General features: G+C 38.4%; 1 protein-coding gene across 5 annotated transcripts in view; it reads left to right on the top strand.

Annotated features, from left to right (window-relative positions):
- CTNNA2 (catenin alpha 2) overlaps positions 1-18889 on the top strand; it is a 1049032-nt gene that overhangs the window by 570209 nt on the left and 459934 nt on the right. The window contains exon 8 of one of the 5 annotated variants that reach the window (XM_065891309.1): positions 1616-1641. The exons of 3 other annotated variants lie outside the window; for them this stretch is intronic. In XM_065891309.1, the coding sequence (XP_065747381.1) occupies positions 1616-1641 (26 nt within the window). Of the gene's footprint in view, positions 1-1615; positions 1642-4607; positions 4624-18889 lie in introns of all 5 variants that reach the window. One more of the 5 variants, XM_065891308.1, reaches the window with a different exon arrangement.

The following is an 18889-nucleotide window of genomic DNA, read 5'->3' as shown; positions in this document are numbered from 1 at the left end:
CTGCAGCCTGATGCTGTTGGCAGTATTTAATCTTCCAAAACTCATTGTATATTATCATCCAGATACAAAATAACTTATGGCTCTAACTCCCTACGTATTTGCAAGAGTAAATCGTTTGATATTTATAAGAGGATGTGATTGTTGTTTAATTTGTTTTTACTTTGCTTAGCTTTTTAAACATCAGTTCAATTTCATATTTGCTTTAGATTAAATTTGCAATGAAAAAATAAGAGTTGAAAGTGTGTGCTATGTGTGTGTATGGGTTTGTGCGTAAAAGTATTGCATGGAATATCTTTGGGAAGATCTTATCATGGCAAATCATCAATTTGTGAGCTTGTGCCTTGCTTTTTGAAACAACCAAAAATCGTTCATAGCAAATTATGTTGAATGAGATGGATAAGAAAACTGAATTTTACTGTTTGAGCATTTAATAATAATAATATCTACAAAAAAGTTATTTTAGAAAAGTAATCCAAAAGGAGATATGTGTAAAACATTGACTGGTGACAACTTCATGACGAAAGCGTAGAATCGTTCAGTGTGATTTCTTTGAAGACCATGCTCATCTGCTTTTATAAATTCTGTATATTTATGAGGAAATCAGCCTCATTAATTTTAGCATGTCATTGACAGACAGATGCATATTTATTTTTGTTTATATATTTATATATTCATTAAGTGTAATAAAGAGGTAATGATGATGATACTAACATTTAAACATTAAGTGCCATCACAGTGCTCAGTGCTTCATAGTTTTTCAACTTCCTTTTTTATCCCGGTGAGACCATATGATATGGAATCATAGTTTCATGCGGCAGGGTGGTTTCAATGATTTGCAAGGCTTGCTTGAATCAGGGACTTGTTAGATAGAAGAGCAGTCTTAATGAAATGTAATTTTAATACTCTGAGTTTCAAGACTGAAAATGATCTGCAAGTGTGTGGACAAGAAGTCTTTTGAGGACCTGCCTTAATGGATAGATTTTGGTTTGAAATGAGCATCCCCACGGATTGAGGTATATTTATAGTACTTGAAAAAGCTTTGCCTATATTTTCCATACTTTAGTTTTGTTTTGTAGGTTCTTTCTCATTGACAATGGAAAGGTGAATTTCAGCTCAGTCATTTTAATTTAGTGACAATTGAGTTCATATACTTTAAAGGCTTATGCAAATTTTTCTCTGTTGGATTTAGGAAAATCTGTTTTCCAGTGATTTCCTTTATCTCATACATTTAAAAGATATGTAAGAAATAACCTTAAAAATCCCATCAGCACTTTCCAAAGTGTTTCCCATAGAGTAGTTCTATATGCTATTGTATTAGTATTGCTAATTGCTGTGTAACAAATTATCCCAACAAATCAGTTGTTTGAAACAACAATGTTTATTATCTCAAAGTTTCTGTGAGTCAGGAATCCAAGTATGGCTTAGCTGGATTCAGTGGCTCAAGTCTCACAAGGCTGCAGTCAAGGTGTTAGCTGGGGCTACAGTCATCTTAAGGCTTGACTTGGGGAGAACCCATTTTTTAGTTCATTCATGTGATTGTTGGCAGGATTTAGTTATTTGCTGGCTGCTGGCTAGAGGTTGCCCTCAGTTCCTTGTCAAATGGGCTGCTCTGTAGATACATGGCTTCAACAGACTGGGAAAGTCAGTAAGCAAGGGAGGGGGTGCTAAGGAGATGGAAGTCACGGTATTTTTGTTGTAAAGTATTTTTTATTAGAAAACCATTTCCTCCAATGGAGAAAAAAATGACTGAATAATATTAATTGAAAAGTTGGTTACTGAGACATTGATACAAAATGTCAATTTTGTCAAATATACCCTTTTTGTACAGCTGGGTCTACTTTAATTTTTTTTTTCTAAACCTTTTGACTCCCTTCACCTATTTCTCCCACCCCCAACCCTCACTTCCAGAAACCACTAATCTGTTCTCTGTATCTATGAGTTTAGTAATTTATAACCTAATCTTGGAAGTGATACTCCATCACCTTTGCCATATTCTATGCATTAGGAGCTAATCACTGGGGCCAGCCCACATTCAAGGGGAGAGACTACCCAAGTGCATGAAAATCAGGGAGTGGGGATCACTGAGAGACGTTTCAGAAGCTCACTATCACAGGGAGTAATGTTATGAGAGTTTGAAGATCAAAAAAGGTTGCACAATTCTAGGGTTAGAGCACGTTTTCCACAGGACCTTTTAGTCTTGAGCATGTTAATTGCATCGTGAATCTCCAAGTGGGAAGGGAAGGGGGAAAGGAATATGGTCGTAGTGATTCTCAATCCTGTTTGTCCACTTAATCCTTTTTGTTAAAGAGAGACATATCAAACTGTCATTCCTCAGAACGTTTGGAGAACTGCTGCCCCACACCTTCACTTGACACGTGATGTTACCGAGAACTGGAGAGTTGCCTGGCCATTGACAGCAGAACACGGGGTCACTGCGGGTCTCCTGAAGCTCCAAGGCTCTTCCCACCTTATTAAATTGCCGCAGGTTTATTTAAAGCCATCACTGTGATGACTTCTGTTGGTTCATCTTCTGTTTTTACTTTTTGCCCATGTCCCTCCTTTAAACCTGCATCTTATGCTGTGTTGCAACAGTTCACGTACAGAAGAATTACATTACCATTTAATTTCTTGTTTGGACCTTTAATAGCCTGTGTACTCTGTTCTTCTCAGAGACCTGGACATCATGTGTGTCCGCAGATCCCTCTCCAGTGCTGTAGAATGCTGTGTTTCAGTGCATCTTTCTAAACGGGTTCTGGTGATTCGGCTGAGTGGAATGTCATGGGAGTGGGGGTGGGGGTGGGGCATAAGTATAGTTATTGTTGGGTTAGAGTTACATGTCGGAACACATTAAGAATGTTCTTTTGTATTTCGGCCTGAAAATTATTCACTTTCTCATTTTCTGCCACTTGTGAAATGTATTTTGCATGTTCCTGAAGGTGGGGACGGAAGGGGTAGGAGAGAATATTTAGACATTTCATAATTTTTGTTGCTTGGCCTGCTTCTTTGTAATCCTTGTAATTCACAGTATAATTAAGTTAAATCTTGTTTTGTGTAAATGTGTGTGTGCATATGTGTGTGTGTTTTGTCTATCCAACATGTCTGTGTTTCTGTCCTCCTCATGGCTCCTGCAGCTCCTCAACATGACATAGTGTGAGTGCGGGTCTCACAAGTCACCAGAAATCTAGAAAAGAATGGTTCTGGATGGAATACTGCTTTAGCACCAATCTTTGGGTTGTTGATGCATCTTGAACTTTAGCTAGATATGGTATTAGAAACTGTAGTGAATTATGGTGCTTGCTTCTGATGCTTTTGAAAATTCTTGATTCAAATAAGGAATTTATTATTTAAAGGTGAGCTGATGTTTCCATGTGCTCAGATTGATTTATGGCCCATTTAACAATTGGTATTGTAGTCCACATATTTCTATGTATATATGTGTATATATATATATATATATATATATATATATATATATATACACACATATACATCAAATGGCTGAATACATTAAAGAAAGAGAAAGTTATAATAAAAATGCCGGATCACTGACAGCAAACAGTATGCCTGGAACTTCAGCATTATCAGAATGTTGATAGCATTACATCTGTTGTGTCTGAAAAGTGCCAGGATATGGTGCTAATTTATAATGTAGGAGGAGGAGGTGAAGAAAGATAAGGCAATGAAAAATAGTACACAGTAAGAGATAGTCGACGAAATAGTAATTTGTTAAGTTTTATTCACACCATATAACAAAGTGCTGTCACAGACTTCTGGTTTGGTTTATAAATCAGCTATATATGTTGCTCATCTATACTTCATGTGGACTTCTTTAAATAGGGCCTTTCCCTTTTGTCTTACACAAAACACTTTTGTGTTTCTAAGTGTTATGTGGTCTGGTCCAAGGATCTGAGTGAAGTAATGGAATAAAAGAAGGGTTCTGGCTACCAATGAACCTTTCAAGGCAAACGGCAGGACATCAGGCAGAAAAGTTCAGGGAAAGACAGCATCGTGAAGGAAGAACAGAGAGAAAGAGGCAGATGGTAGGGAATGGTAGAGAAAATGATTCTTACAGTTATCACAGATGCGTCTCAGTTTTTAAAACCTTAAATGCCTACATCTTTGAGAAGTTTAAACATTCAAATTAAAAAAGCCTTTTCTTTTTCCTTTGTTTTCATTCCTTTTCCCCAACTTCCAACCCTACTACCAATATGTTTTTCTTTCTCCCCTAAATTTTTGTTGACAATTTAGAGTATACGATTAAGACCACTAGGTTGGACAGAGTATGCTGTCAAGACAAAAAAGCAACAAAAGTTTGCAGAATGTCTAAATGTAGCCTTAAGGACAAAGAGAGTTTGTACCTGCCTATGTGGAATGCTTTCAAAATCCTGAGAAGGGCCCCTGTTCCTGCCCTAATCTTCCTCTGTCACTAGGTATTCTTTGAAAAAAAAATTTTTGGAAGTTCATCTCTTACCCCAAGGCTTTGATCCATGATAAAATGAAATTGCATAGTTGAAGCTGGTAACAGTCACTCATATGCTTATAATCTAGTGGGAATATTTTAGGTCCTTTTCTGAGTCTGAATATGTTGATGTGGAAATCCTTGCAAGGGAGAAAAGTTGCAAAGTAAGAAGTGAGTAAAGAAAACACCTCTGCTAACTGCCTGACCATGTTCTAAGACCCTGAACACTTTCCCTAGTTGATTTCAGCCAGCAGTTCTGTATTAGTTTTCTATTGCTGCTGTAACAAATTACCACAAATGTAGTGACTTCAAACAACACAAATTTATTATCATACATTTCTGGAGGTCAGAAGTCCAAAGTGAGTCTTAAGGGGCTAAAATAAAGGTGTTGATAGGGCTGCATTCCTCCTGGAGTCTCCAATTTTTGGAGAATTTGGAGAATTCTGGAGAATCCAATTTTTTGCCTTTTCCAACTTCATGAGACCATCCACATTCCTTGGCTCATGGCCCCTCTCTCCATCTTCAAAGCCAAGATGGGGCCAAATCCTTCTCACTCTGCCATCTCTCTTATTCTCTGCAGCTGGGAAAGATACTGTGCTTTTAAGGACTCATGTGATTTAGGTTGAGCCCACCTAGATAGTTCAGGAAATGTCCTAATCTTATGACCTTTAATTTAATCACATTTGTAAGACCTTTTTGCCATGTAAGATGTAACATATTCACAAATCTGAGTCAAATCGTTGATTCCTTCCTGATGCTTATAAAATCTTGTTATCCCACCCTTCCACCTTTCACAAGACCCTTAGATTTTCCACAGCAATCGTCAAGGCTTGCCCTCCAGGGAGCAGTAGAATGTTAGAGTCCCAAGACATTCAGCCCCAAATTGTCCCTGTCTCTTTTTCATCAAGAAGCAATCTGGGACACAGAGAAGGAAAATAAATTAGCAAAGATGATGCAAACCTAGATCTACAGACTCCCAGGCCCATGCCTGGGCCCATGTGGTGTAGTTCTGCCACACAGTACCAAACTGGAGGTGACACAACGTAGACCTCAACCATTAAATAAATCTTCACTCGTAGGCAAATTTTCCAGATAGAAGTGTAATGTCAAATAGCCAGGGAGCATTTGTACTGCAAGAACTAAGTAAGAAGGCTTTTTCTCTTTTAAATTAATCCTTAATTAATCAGAAGATGTTGTAATAGGAATATGCCTTCATGCAAAGCATATAGTTAAGACTTTGAGGTCAGAGGAGTCATGACTGAGGAAATCCATGGGAAAAATCTCATGATTAATGCTTTTAAGGTCTGACCATAGAGATTCAGTTTTCCCACACCTCGTTAGTTTAACTGGTGAAGTCAGTGACAAAAGGTAATATGCAGGGTACCATGGATTCGGGCCTAAGTACAGCCTCATGGAAATCACTGTATTTGATTATCTTGTGACGTCTCTTTCTCTAGAATGCCGTCTTTTATGGTCCCTTAATTTCCAAATTATAAGAACTACTTTTGTAGCAGTCATGTGCATCTCTGAGAAATCTGGTTCTTCAGTTGTTGTCATTGATTGTTCTTTCCTATATGCACTGACCAGGGAGGAGACAGAAAAAAAACAACCCATTTTCATGACCTGAAATCCAAGTTGTTCCAACCCATTTAATAAGGGCTACAAAAGTTTCGGTATATTGATTGCTAAACATTAAAATGCACAGTGGCCTCAAAACTTTTCTATAGTGAAACAATGTTTTTCATAGACAGAGTTTACGTTATTCAAAATGTTAAATCAGATAGTATTTTCCTAGATGGCCAAGGCAGGCCAGGAGCACTATTATGCTTAAAGGGTAGAGACAAAGTTATAAAAAAGAAAGCTAGGAGATAGGCAACTAGTTTAGGAAAAAATAAGATTGATAAGATTTTACTGACATTTCATATCAAGATTCCAACAAATCCCAGCATCACTTAGATTCTCTCTGCCTTATTGGCTAAATTTCTGGATTTAGTAGCTGTCATTCCACCAACAAGCATTTATTCAGTACTTACTATGTGACAGAAATGGTGCTAAGGACAGGCGAGATATGGTCCTTGCAAGACCTATTAATGGACTGAATTCCATTTGAAAAAGGAAGTGAGTTGCACATCGACCCATTCAGTTGCCCTTCTTCGACCCTCCTTCACCTTTTCCTTCACTCCTCATTGGTTTCAAATAGGAAAACAACCAATTCTAGTATATTCTCAGCCTCAGGCACATTCTTTTGATTCATCTTAGAGTTGAGACTGGGACACTAAGGACTATTTGAAGAATCTTAGAAATATCAAGAGTAACAAAAATGTTCTTTTAGAACTAAAAATGTCTTACCAAATACCTCTCTTTGTGGGAGGAATGTATTTCGCCATTCCAATGTACAATATGGTGACTAGATGACACTCTGATCAGTGTATTTCAACCACAAACAATACCTTGTTTATTTTCTTGACAACAACTCAGAGTTTAGAGTGTGGTTAAATATAACCAAACATGGACATCTTTTACAGGGCTAGGCATGAAGTCGTGGCACAAGGAAAACCTGATTAATTGCCTAGTCAGGACCCCATCTAGAAAGTAGAACTATTCAGAGCATTAGGACCCAGTGAAAATCTCTGCCATAATTCGGCCCGGTTAATGAATCTTCCCTAAATTCATACATTGAAAATATCGATTTCTCATCCTCAGAAGGAATTTCTATTTCCAGCAATTGTGAATATTTGTGGAATCATGGAATTTCAAAAGCTACCTTGGAGGTAATCTGGTCTGTCTCATTTTCACACAGATGAGGAGGTTTCCTCATTTTACAGATAAGTATCAGAAATTTTAAATGTCTATCAAAGGTCATAAGACTAAACACAGATGAGATTGGAGTTAAAAACTAGAAGTCCTTTCTTCAAGGTGGTTTTCGCTGTAGCACAAGCCTTACATTAACCAAAGCCACTTTATTATCCTCTGCAAAGGGGACCCTGTTGCCAAATGATCATCATGATTTAACTTCTTTCTGTTTTTCTTTCTTCTTCTTGTCTTCTTTTTGTTATTTACTTATTTCTCTTCTGTTTCATTAGTGAGAAGAGTAGACAGGAATTTAAAATTGGCTTATAGGGCTTCCCTGGTGGCGCAGTGGTTGAGAGTCCGCCTGCCGATGCAGGGGACATGGGTTCGTGTCCCGGTCTGGGGGGATCCCACATGCCGCGGAGCGGCTGGGCCTGTGAGCCATGGCCGCTGGGCCTGCGCATCCGGAGCCTGTGCTCCGCAACGGGAGAGGCCGCAACAGTGAGAGGCCCGCGTACCAAAAAAAAAAAAAAAAAAATTGGCTTATATATAGAACTTTTCTAAGAGTCCATCTCTTACTTGTTACTCTCAGAGAAAATAAGTGGACTGCCACAGTACTAGTAAGTATAAGAGACAGAATTCAAACATAGATTTTCTGTTTCCAAATTTTAGGCCAACATCTTTCCCACTGGATAGTGATGCCTTCTTGCTCTGTGTTCTTAGAAAAATCACTTGGCTTTTCTGGGCTTTGAGCTTCCTCATTAATCAAATGGTGGAGTTGAGTTCTTATCAGTTGTAAGATTTCTTATAGCTCCGGGGACTGGAAAAGGTCATTTTCCTTTTCCTCCCCCACCCCCAACTCCTTTGGCATTTACTTGTCCCCTAGCCAGCTCTTGATCATTAAAAACGTAGATGGGACTCAAAGTAATGTCTGGCCAAGAGGACAAGATCTGAATGTTTTCATTCTGACCTCTAAGTCAGTCTGCACATCTTCCCTGTAGAATAAAATCTAAGAGGGGGGCAGAGGGAGGGACCAGAGACTTTAATTATATTTTTAATTATATTTTTAAACAATGGATTTCCATTAAAATTGTATCTTTCTACACCTCTGGAAAATTACACTGTAGATGAGGTAAATGCAGCCTCTCATTTAAATTAAGGTTATCTTTAGGCTGGTAATCTCATTTGCTGTTTAGCAATTTTAATTCAAGTCAAGGCAGTGTAATTAGTGTCCTCAGCCAATTGCCATTCGTCACTGCTTTGTAGCTGTATTTACTGCTGTTAAGACAAGACTACTCCTGTGGAAAGTATGTCAACATACTAAATTATTTAAGGTGGCATACATCAACAGATATTCCCTGTGCATCCTGATGCTTCAGAATACTAGGCCTTACATCCTCACTCCCAGGGAGGATCGGTGCCTTGCATGGCCAAACTGGAATGTCACTATTTTTATACAGAGAGAAATTAACTGGAGATTTTGTTCTATAGCAAATATACCAGGTGTAGCAGTGCCTTAAAGTATTTTTAATTGGAGACAAGTTTAGCATAATTTTAAAATCATATTTTATATATCATATTTTAAATGACAGATTTCTTTTTTACACTCAAGTATGCAGGTCATGGTGCTGGGGGGTGATGGGTGGGTGGGTGCCTGCATGACTGTATATGTTTATATTATAGCTTAAAACCAGGTGAATATCTGCAGGTAGTAAAAACAAGGTAAGGAAATTCATGAGTTGAGGTTCTATCTATACTATTGAGATGACAGGTAACCTTTTGTTTATTTGAGGAAAAATTCCATGCATTAATATAGGTACGCTTTTTATTAATATTAATTCTGGAGATTAATAATAATATAATTGATGCATCAGTTTAATATGTATGCTTTGTATATATATATATGTGTGTATGTGTGCATATGTATTATTTAATTTCAGATTCCTGCTGCAAAGTGTGACCTATATTCAAAATCAAACATAAATCAAACCAAGTTTCTCTTTTCTAGTACCTACTAATGGTTTTAATGAAGAAAATCTATATTTTATGTTGCTTTTTATGTTTTAGTTCCTTGAGAACAGGGGCTTTATCAATTTGTATTCCTCGTGACAATTAGCGGGCTTACTTGCAGACTTTTGGTAAATGTTTATTGAACTCAGTTATGTAAAGGAACAGTTGACTGTTCTTGACGGTAGCTTTCTAACGTATGAATGTTCTCCTGGTTTTATAGTCCGTTTATTGAATTCAATATGTCTGCTTCTTTTTCTCCAGTCCAATAGGACTATAAGCATATTTACAGACAGACAGATCCGTTGCCTATTTGCAGAAAAGTATATATCACTTAGATTTTCTTAGAGAAATGTTAGCATCGTAAATTTGACTTTCATGCCTTAGCGGGGAAAAAAAAAAAATCTAACAGCATAGAATATATTCATGTGAAATTTTGGTTTGTGAATCTTGATCTAACAAATTTGAAAGGTAAACTTAAAGATTCTATTTGGGCAAACATAGAAGTTGTTGATTCTAACAACTCAAGTCAAAAATTACAGTCATAGTTCTTCTGATTGGGCATCAATGACTTCTAGAGATAATCAGGTATAAGGGCCCATCTAAGCCCGTAGTGGGAAACCCAAACATCTCTTCCTGGTATCACAATAGGATTTAGAAAATAAAAAAAGTGCAAAGCAGATAAAGGAAATGTTCTTTGCTTTCAAAAACAAACAAGCAAAGAGGGAAACCTAAGTATTTTTTTTTCCCTCTATGGAATGACATGAAAGGCATAGCTCATTATTTTGCCAGCTGATTATAAGTAGCGTTGTGTTGGGAATAAGCCACCTTGAAACTGTATAGAAGACAAGGTCCAGACATTTTAATACCCAGAGCTCTCTACAGTCTTGAGAAATTGGATTTACATCATTATGAAACAACGAATGAAACATCACCATTCTATTGAATATTAATCAACATGTTATTTGTATGTGTGTGTGTGCCAGTATTCATTTATATTTTACCTGATCTTGTATCCTTTTTTGTAAAATGTGTGTAATTATAAATTTTCCTAACTGGGAGAGTGTTAAAAACATACATCTAGATTAAATTAATAAAGAATAATATGTGCCTTTGTGTCTGCCTTGGGTTAGCTGGGTCCTCTGTCTTCCTATAATTGTGTTTCATAGCTGTCACTTGCTGGTTCAGCTCTTCCTGGTATCTGAAACCAATCCTATTCCTAGTCATAGGTATTAAATTAATTCCAAGCCATCATTTCAGACAGGTCAGCCTAGGGTAAGCCATAGTATTTCCTGTGAATGTGTGCCCCACTCCCCTGACTTAAAGACTATGCCCCACCTTACATCTGATCACAGGAACTTGCACTTCACAACTAAGTCTCTATTTTGACCTCTTTGCATCACCACAGATTTAGAAGAAAACGCTTTCATGCACACTAACTCGGCTGTGACACTCCTGCCCATTTCCCAACAACCCCAATGTCTACCGTCTCTTACTTTGATTTCCTGACTTTGAAAAGTTTCATCCAGCCGCTGGAATAGCCAATGATCACTCCTTGCTGAACTCAGAAGCCACCTGCTACCACCTCAGTCACCATTCTCTCTCTCTGACCTATGCAATCATCTCTCCTTTCTCTTTTGCCATCTACCACAATACCTTCTCCAGTTTCCGGAAAGAGTGCTTAAAACAGGAAATTAGATCATGTGCCTTCTCTGCTCAAGACCACTCCAGTGGCTTCCCAGTGTATTGAACAGTTCTTTAATATGATCTTGAAAGCCATACATAATCTTGCCTGTAACTAATTCTCCTAGGTCATTCTCTCTTTTACTTCCTGACTGCTTTCAATCCTCACGCTCATTGGTCTTTTTCTTGCTGTCTTTCTTTGTATGCACAATTTTCCATCTTTGAAGACCTCTTCCTTCTAAGCTCTTACAGTTAATGCCTACTCAACTTTCAGGTCTCTGTTAATGCATTATTTCCTTGATACACAGTTATTTTCTCTCTGAGGTTTCTATTCAAAGCACATAGCACAACCTGTAATTAATCATTTATATGTGTGTTTCTTACTTAATGGCTGCTTAGTTTATAGAATGTGTGAAGTCAGGGCCTTTGTTCACTACCAGAAAACCCAAATCTTAGCAAATTGCCTTACTTGTAGAGTAGATTAGTGTGTAGACTTCATGTCTAAATGATTAAATGAACAGATTATTTGCTTGGATCATAATATATTAACTCATCTCCTCTCCTAATAATTTGTTGCAATCATTCTCATGGACCAAAAAAATCCACATGCATTACCCTAAATGCTGACAGTCCCAGTATAAGGTAGATCTTGTGATTCCCATATTAGAAAACGATAATTGACATGGAAACATATAGTAATTTCTTCCAAGTTACAAAACTAGTTAAACGAAGCCAGAATTCTCCTCCAAGTCTGTTTTTCTCCATAGCCTGTGCTCTCTTCACGATAACTGGCTACCCCTTAGAAAATTCATCATGTACTGCTCAAACTTTGTTCTCTCAGTAGATGTCTGCTCTTGAGCCTTCGCCAAGTACCTGCCTGACCCTTGATGCGTCCATCAGCCCTTCTGGGTCCAGTCTGTCCCACCTCTAGTCTCTCACTCTTTTTTTTTATATTTAATTTATTTATTTTATTTTTGGCTGTGCTGGGTCTTCGTTGCTGTGAGTGGGCTTTCTCTAGTTGCAGCAAGCGGGCTTCTCATTGCGGTGGCTTCTCTTGTTGTGGAGCATGGGCTCTAGGCACGCGGGCTTCTGTAGCTGTGGCTCGCAGGCTTTAGAGCGCAGGCTCTGTAGTTGTAGCACACGGGCTTAGCTGCTCCGCGGCACGTGGGATCTTCCCGGACCAGGCCTTGAACCCGTGTCTCCTGCATAGGCAGGTGGATTCTTAACCACTGCACCACCAGGGAAGCCCTAGTCTCTCACTCTGACATGGAATTATCTTATTGTAAAGAAAGTCTCAGTGGGCTTCCCTGGTGGCACAGTGGTTGAGAGTCCGCCTGCTGATGCAGGGGACACGGGTTCGTGCCCTGGTCCGGGAAGATCCAACATGCCGCGGAGCGGCTGGGCCCGTGAGCCATGGCCACTGAGCCTGCGCGTCCGGAGCCTGTGCTCCACAACGGGAGAGGCCACAACGGTGAGAGACCCGCGTACCGCAAAAAAAAAAAAAAAGAAAAGAAAGTCTCAGTAATTGAATGAGAAGCCATTGTACATGCTTGATGTTTGTAGACTAGGGATGTACTGCCATTTTGTTTAGTCAGGCAGAGCCTGGGACTCTCCTATTCTGGTTGTCACTATTACCTAATTATACCTATAATGTGAATGGGTTCATGGCTGTCCCACCCTTACATGCATCCCACCTGGTGAATAATTATGACTGTGACAGTAGTCACTCTGCAGTACCAGCAGGTTTCCCACTATGAGAAAACATTTAGGAAGTGTGATATTTTATTCTACACAGTTTGGGATTTCGAATAATAATTGCTCTGCCCTCTGATTACCACTCATGCACATAGATAAAGCTCTGTAAAAACAACAAGCTAATTAAAATGTTGCCAGGGTGAGCCCATGATAGAATCACCATTGTTAAAATTCAAGCGTGATACCAGAGCATCTACAACTCCTCAGGAAGTGAGCTCGCCAGTTACATCATGGCTGTGTTCTGGTTGTACCCTTCCTTGAGGTATTTGCTCTTTCAGACTTACAGGAACATGGGGACTTCAGAAAATGGATTGCTTTCAAACTGATTAAATTCTGGATGATAACATCCATGAGGAGGGGAAAGAAATTAATATCAACAAGACTAAATTAGTGAAAGCTGACCTCTGGTAAAATATAAATCACTACTATCTAGAGACTATGCCTTTGTTGGCTAGATCTAACTTATGCTTAATTAGCCATAATGTTCACCTCTTTTCATTTTATGAGATTTCCACTTAATCTGATTTTTTAAAAATTGCGTTTTTCAATTTTCAATGAGTGAGACCATCTTTAACCAATCAAATTAGAATCAAATTTGCAATTGAAATGCCACAAGACAGAACAGTATATTCTCTCCTGAAGTTGAAATATGAAACATCTTTCATTGCTGAATTCACTAATTTTATGACCCTGTCCCAAAGTGCTTGGAAGAGGATTTATGTTGACTATATCCATGAGGCTTATTGCTCATGATGTCATTGCTCATTATTGTGTTTACTGATTTATTTCTCATATGCCCAACATCAGATATTTTCCTTCAGTGAGTAACTCTGTCCCTTAGAACTATATAGTTCCCAAGAACAGTGCTAAATTCTTTAACTTGGAAAAGTCAAGGCATGGCCGTCATGTTTTATCAACTGTCTGATCTAGCCATGTGGCTAGCAAGTTGAAGAGATGATCCTTGAATTTGCCAAGAGTTAGGACTAAGAGAATGTTAAGGGGCTTCATGATTGCTCCATTAAACATCCTTGTAAATAGGGCAATTTAACTGCCTTTCTACGGTCATCTCCATCTGTAACATTTTAAGAAATGCAAATATTCCTGAGGGCAGTAACCTGTTAATAAGTCTGTGGTCATAAAGTTCTCAGATTAATGTAACAGCAGGAGCTGCACCTGAGAAACGAGAGCAGAATGAGGGAATTGGCAGGTCATTTCAAAGGAGAAAGGCAAAGGAAAACATCTGAAGAATGAGATGCAACTTGTACCATGTCTCTGATCAATCTTACTATCATGGGTTGGGTCTCTGTAATCTCAAATTGGAGATCTGTTTAGCCTTGGTCCTTTCTGGGACAGTACGCTGGTCAGGAGAATAAAAGGAGGTTGAATGTGGTAGATGTGGTCCCACTAGACAGGTCCATCAACAGAAGGAAAGGGGGCTGTTGACTCTTGACCTGCTTAGAAGAAGTATAACCAAAGTTGGACCAGGGAATAGGTGAGATCTGAGTGGGTCTTCTTCCTCTTGCTGTGAGCAGAGGGCAAAAAGTTCCACCAAGTGCTCACCTGACCTCACTCTCAGGCACTAATTCAACATTAATTTTCCTTAGTGTTTCTGACTTCCCCTGGGTATATCCAGAAAACTAAGCCCCTGTCCTGAAGACAATTTGAATGTTTTAAGCAAAGTGTGAACCAATTCGCTATCCCTGGCTACCTCTGTTTTGGGGGATAGACATGTTCCAGAAGAAAATTTAATCAGCACCACTCCCATTTTGACCATTGAGAATGAAAGAAGGAATCAGCATTTACTGAGCAATCTGTCATGTGCCAGGCAATGTACCACATACTTTATATACATTATCTTCTAGCAATCTCTCTCACACTGCTATTCCCTTTGTACAGATGAGAAATAGAGAATCCAAACTGGCATATGATGAATAATTCAAGTTTATGAGGCTCAGAAGGGGTGAAGCCTGAATGTGAATCCAATCTATTTAATTCCTAAATCTGGGTCCCTCCCCATTATCATTATGCCATTCTGCATTGATATCTGTAGTTCACGAAAAATCATCATACCTGACTCCTCTTTGTATGAGAATAGTGTGTGTATATAAACCTATGCATGGACATATTGGAATGAGTGATTGTTTTTACCAACCTTGGCTTTCCTCCCTGTACCTTCCCCAGAGTCCTCTTGGATGGAGCCATAATAACTGAAGACATAACAAAGATTATATTCCCAGAGAAGAAAAAGAAGGGAGGTATTTCTGTCCCAAACATATTCAGCCTTTGCATTTAAGAATATTTGGACATATTTTACCAGATCCACAAGATTTCTTTTTCTAATCATAGAAGAGTGTTCAGCAAACCTGCCAGATTCCCTAATATCCCAGCCGAGAAGACCAATCTCGTGGTTAATGTATATTCATTTTCTTCCTGAGCTGTTTTTCAGGAGATGTTTTTGCCGAGTCGTTGTTATTTTTCTAATTGCCCAATTTTCTTTTCCCTTTTAAACACTAATTAAAGAATAAGCCTAGGACTGCCACCTTTTTGGATACAGCATTAATCTCCTGCCCTCTCTACATTTTAATGGGCCTAATTTATCCCTATTATCTACTCCTTTCACCATCCCAACTAAGCAAAGAAAATATTCTTATCCCATTCACCCTTCTCATCACTCTACTGCTTTTTTGCATTTTATTTTCCCTACTACAAGTGATTCTGCATAGCATTGTTTATGTTTACTTTTCATTACCAGCAGGATTTGCATATTACCATAATAGTCTCCTCTTTTCCTCCCTCCTTCCCTGCTTGATCTGTTCTCTATTCCTTCTTTCTTCCTAGCTCTAATCCTCTACATGCCTGTGAACAATTGATGTATTAATTAATCAACCAGACACAACTCAGCACCTACCCTGCTGACATTGAAACATGAATCCTGGTCTCCTGGAACTCACGGTCTGAAAGCAGACAGTTATAATAAAAATGCAGTACAGGCAAGAGTCCAGACTAGAAGAAGGTGTTGTGGAAAGGCAGAGAAGAATCTCTCACTCCATCCTAAGGGACGCGGAAAGCCTCCTGGAATGGCTGACATTTGGAATGATTGACCATCTAATAGGTGAACAAATGGGTTGAATCCCACAGTTCATTTGCATTCATTGCAAACTTGATAATCAGTGATATAAATAGAGTTTCAATTTTAAAAAGTTATCAGGTACTTTGAAATGCCCATATGAAAAATAGTGTATTAATTAAATAGAGCAAAGACCAGCTAATTAACCCAGCCATAAACTCTGGAGCAAAGAACTTTGTTTCTAAGTGACTTAAAAAAATGCTGCCTGTAAGCTATAAGCCTGGAGCTGATGGTATTGGTTTTTAAAGATGTTTTAAAGCCTCTCTCTTCAGAGCTTATCACACTTAATTCTGATATTCTTGTCTTTCTGACATCTTGGACTACTCTCAGATTCAAAATAGCCAAACCTAAAGAGTTGAGAGTTCTTTGAAGCAAAATATTCTCACTCCAGGGAAAAGTGATCCCTAATACCTGAATAATGAAAAGGAAAACAAACATAACTATTAAACAAATTAACAAACACTATGAAAACCCAGGGAATAAAAACAGCAGTAGATATTTGGCTATCTCAGCAACTGCCACTGCTGCCCCTGCGTGCTGCAGAGCACAGGAACTGGTGTGAATGGTGAAGGGCCAGAGTCAGCAGATAAAGGTTTATTTAGACTCAGGGAGCTTTATTTCAGAAAGTGAGGAAGTTGGATAACTCATGGTAGAAAAATTTCCATAAAAACTAGTATTTTATAACATACTTCTCTTCTTAGCAGAAGTGAATTTTGATCAACAAATGAGCACACCTGTTAAACACTCTACATCCCCATGGTTGATGGTGGATGTTCATGATTTTCTGTGTTTTTGTGTTAATTTGCTGTCACTCTTGCAGTTTTCCAGAAAGACAAACCTTCATGATTGAGATCTTTCCAGATTTCTTAAGGCACTCCTCAAATAGAAGGTGGCCCTGATTGTTTTAAAAAGGAAAATATTGAATAGTTTCTTGTGTCAGCAGTATTTCCTTACCACTAAAGCTTTTTTGTTTTGTTTTGTTTTAGTAACCTTCTAGGAAAGGTGAAATGCCTGTTTAAAAATTCAGAGTTCTGCCACCTTGAATATGAAAAATAGCAGGCACTAGGAGTTTTTATAATTGATTCAAGACAATGCATTTGAAACAAATTTATAAAGTGCTTTATATAGATCTTCAAGTGGCCTTAGATGTAGCCTTTCACATTATAATGAAGTATATTTTGTTCACCTTTCTTGTCATGGTAATCCATTTCCTTTTCACAATTACCATAATAATCTGACTCATCATTGCCTTTTCCCATAATTACGATCAGCATACTGTTCTTAATAATACTGAAATCTATTATTTCTGTACTCACAGCTTTATAGTAGACATGTAAGAACCTGAAGATCTCCTACCATGCCATTAGAGATGAAGGTATGAGTTCTTCATAGTAGAATGTGTATTCTTGGAAATTTATTGTGTTCTCAACCCTGATCTAAACATCATTATTGTATAAACCTCAAGGAATCTTTGATTCCCTGCAAAGTCCTATTGGGGAAGAGATGTTCACACACTGTGACTTAGAGCAATTTGAAGCATGTGCTGAACAGAACATGTTGCTATCGAACATGTAGGAAAGATCTTTGTATTTGTAAAATGCCGTCATATCACAGTCAATGTTTTTTTAATTAATCCTGATCAGTTCTGAAAGTTAACTGTTTGATAAGCTTCTTGGAGAGGCAATGAAAGTGTGCAGTTTTTCACAGTGAAGAGAAGGAATACAGTGAAGGGCAGGGAGAAGCAACCACTTGTTAAGTCCATGCTTTATCAGATGCATTACCTGGCTTTTGTACTCTTTCTGATTTTGGTTGTCATTCCTTCCCCCACATTTCCCACATTTTGAATGCTTTTAAAATCTACTACATTTACTTGATATGATTTTTGCCTGAAAACATTAGATTTAATACACCATTTTGTTTTTTATTAATCACTAAATGCCTTACTTGGGCCTGATAGATTACTTCTAAACGCAGAGCTCCTTCTTCCTTTGCCCTCTGATACAGAAGCTGGCCTGAGGAAAGGGTGGGTCTTCCTCCTTAAGTGTTATGCTTGTACTGATTGACAATTAGAAAAGGCATTGTGGGCATCTGAAGGCTTCTGTGTTCTAGGTTGGAGATTTGAAGATCTGATTCTTTCTTAATGATGTATATATCTGGCAAGAAGACTTTTGCCAAGACACTTAACGTGTCTAAGGCTTAGTTTCATCACTTGTTTGTTTTTCTTTTCATCTTTATTGGAGTATAATTGCTTTACAGTTGTGAGTTAGTTTCTGCTGTATAACAAAGTGAAACAGCTATACATATGCATATATCCCCATATGCCCTCCCTCTTGCATCACCCACCGACCCTCCCTATACCACCCCTTTAGGTGTTCACAAAGCACCAAGCTGATCTCCCTGTGCGATGCAGCTGCTTCCCACTAGCTATCTATTTTACATTTGGTAGTGTATATCTGTCAATGCCACTCTCTCATTTCGTCCTAGCTTACCCTTCCCCTCCCCCTGTCCACAAGTCCATTCTCTATATCTGAGTTTTTATTCCTACCCTGGCCCTAGGTTCTTCAGAAACTTTTTTTTTTTTTTTTTGGATTCCATATATATGTGTTAGCATAAGGTATTTGTTTTTATCCTTCTGACTTACTTCACTCTGTGCGACAGACACTAGGTCCATACACCACATCACAAATAACTCAATTTTGTTTCTTTTTATGGCTGAATAATATTCCAGTGTATACATGTGCCACATGTTCTTTACCATTCATCTGTCAGTGGACACTTAGGATGCTTCCATGTCCTGGTTATTGTAAATAGTGCTGCAATGAACACTGAACACTGTGGTACATGACTCTTTTTGAATTATGGTTTACTCAGAGTATATGCCCAGTAGTGGGATTGCTGGGTCATATGGTAGTTCTAGTTTTAGTTTTTGAAGGAACCTCCATACTGTTCTCCATAGTGGCTGTATCAATTTACATTCCCACCAACAGTGCAAGAGGGTTCCCTTTTCTCCACACCCTCTCCAGCATTTATTGTTTGTAGACTTTTCAGTGATGGCCATTCTGACCATT

Source organism: Phocoena phocoena, chromosome 14, assembly GCF_963924675.1.
Source record: "Phocoena phocoena chromosome 14, mPhoPho1.1, whole genome shotgun sequence".
NCBI classification, from domain to species: Eukaryota; Metazoa; Chordata; class Mammalia; order Artiodactyla; family Phocoenidae; genus Phocoena; species Phocoena phocoena.
The sequence above is the reverse complement of the archived record's forward strand: the minus strand, read 5'-3'. Positions and strand labels throughout refer to the sequence as shown.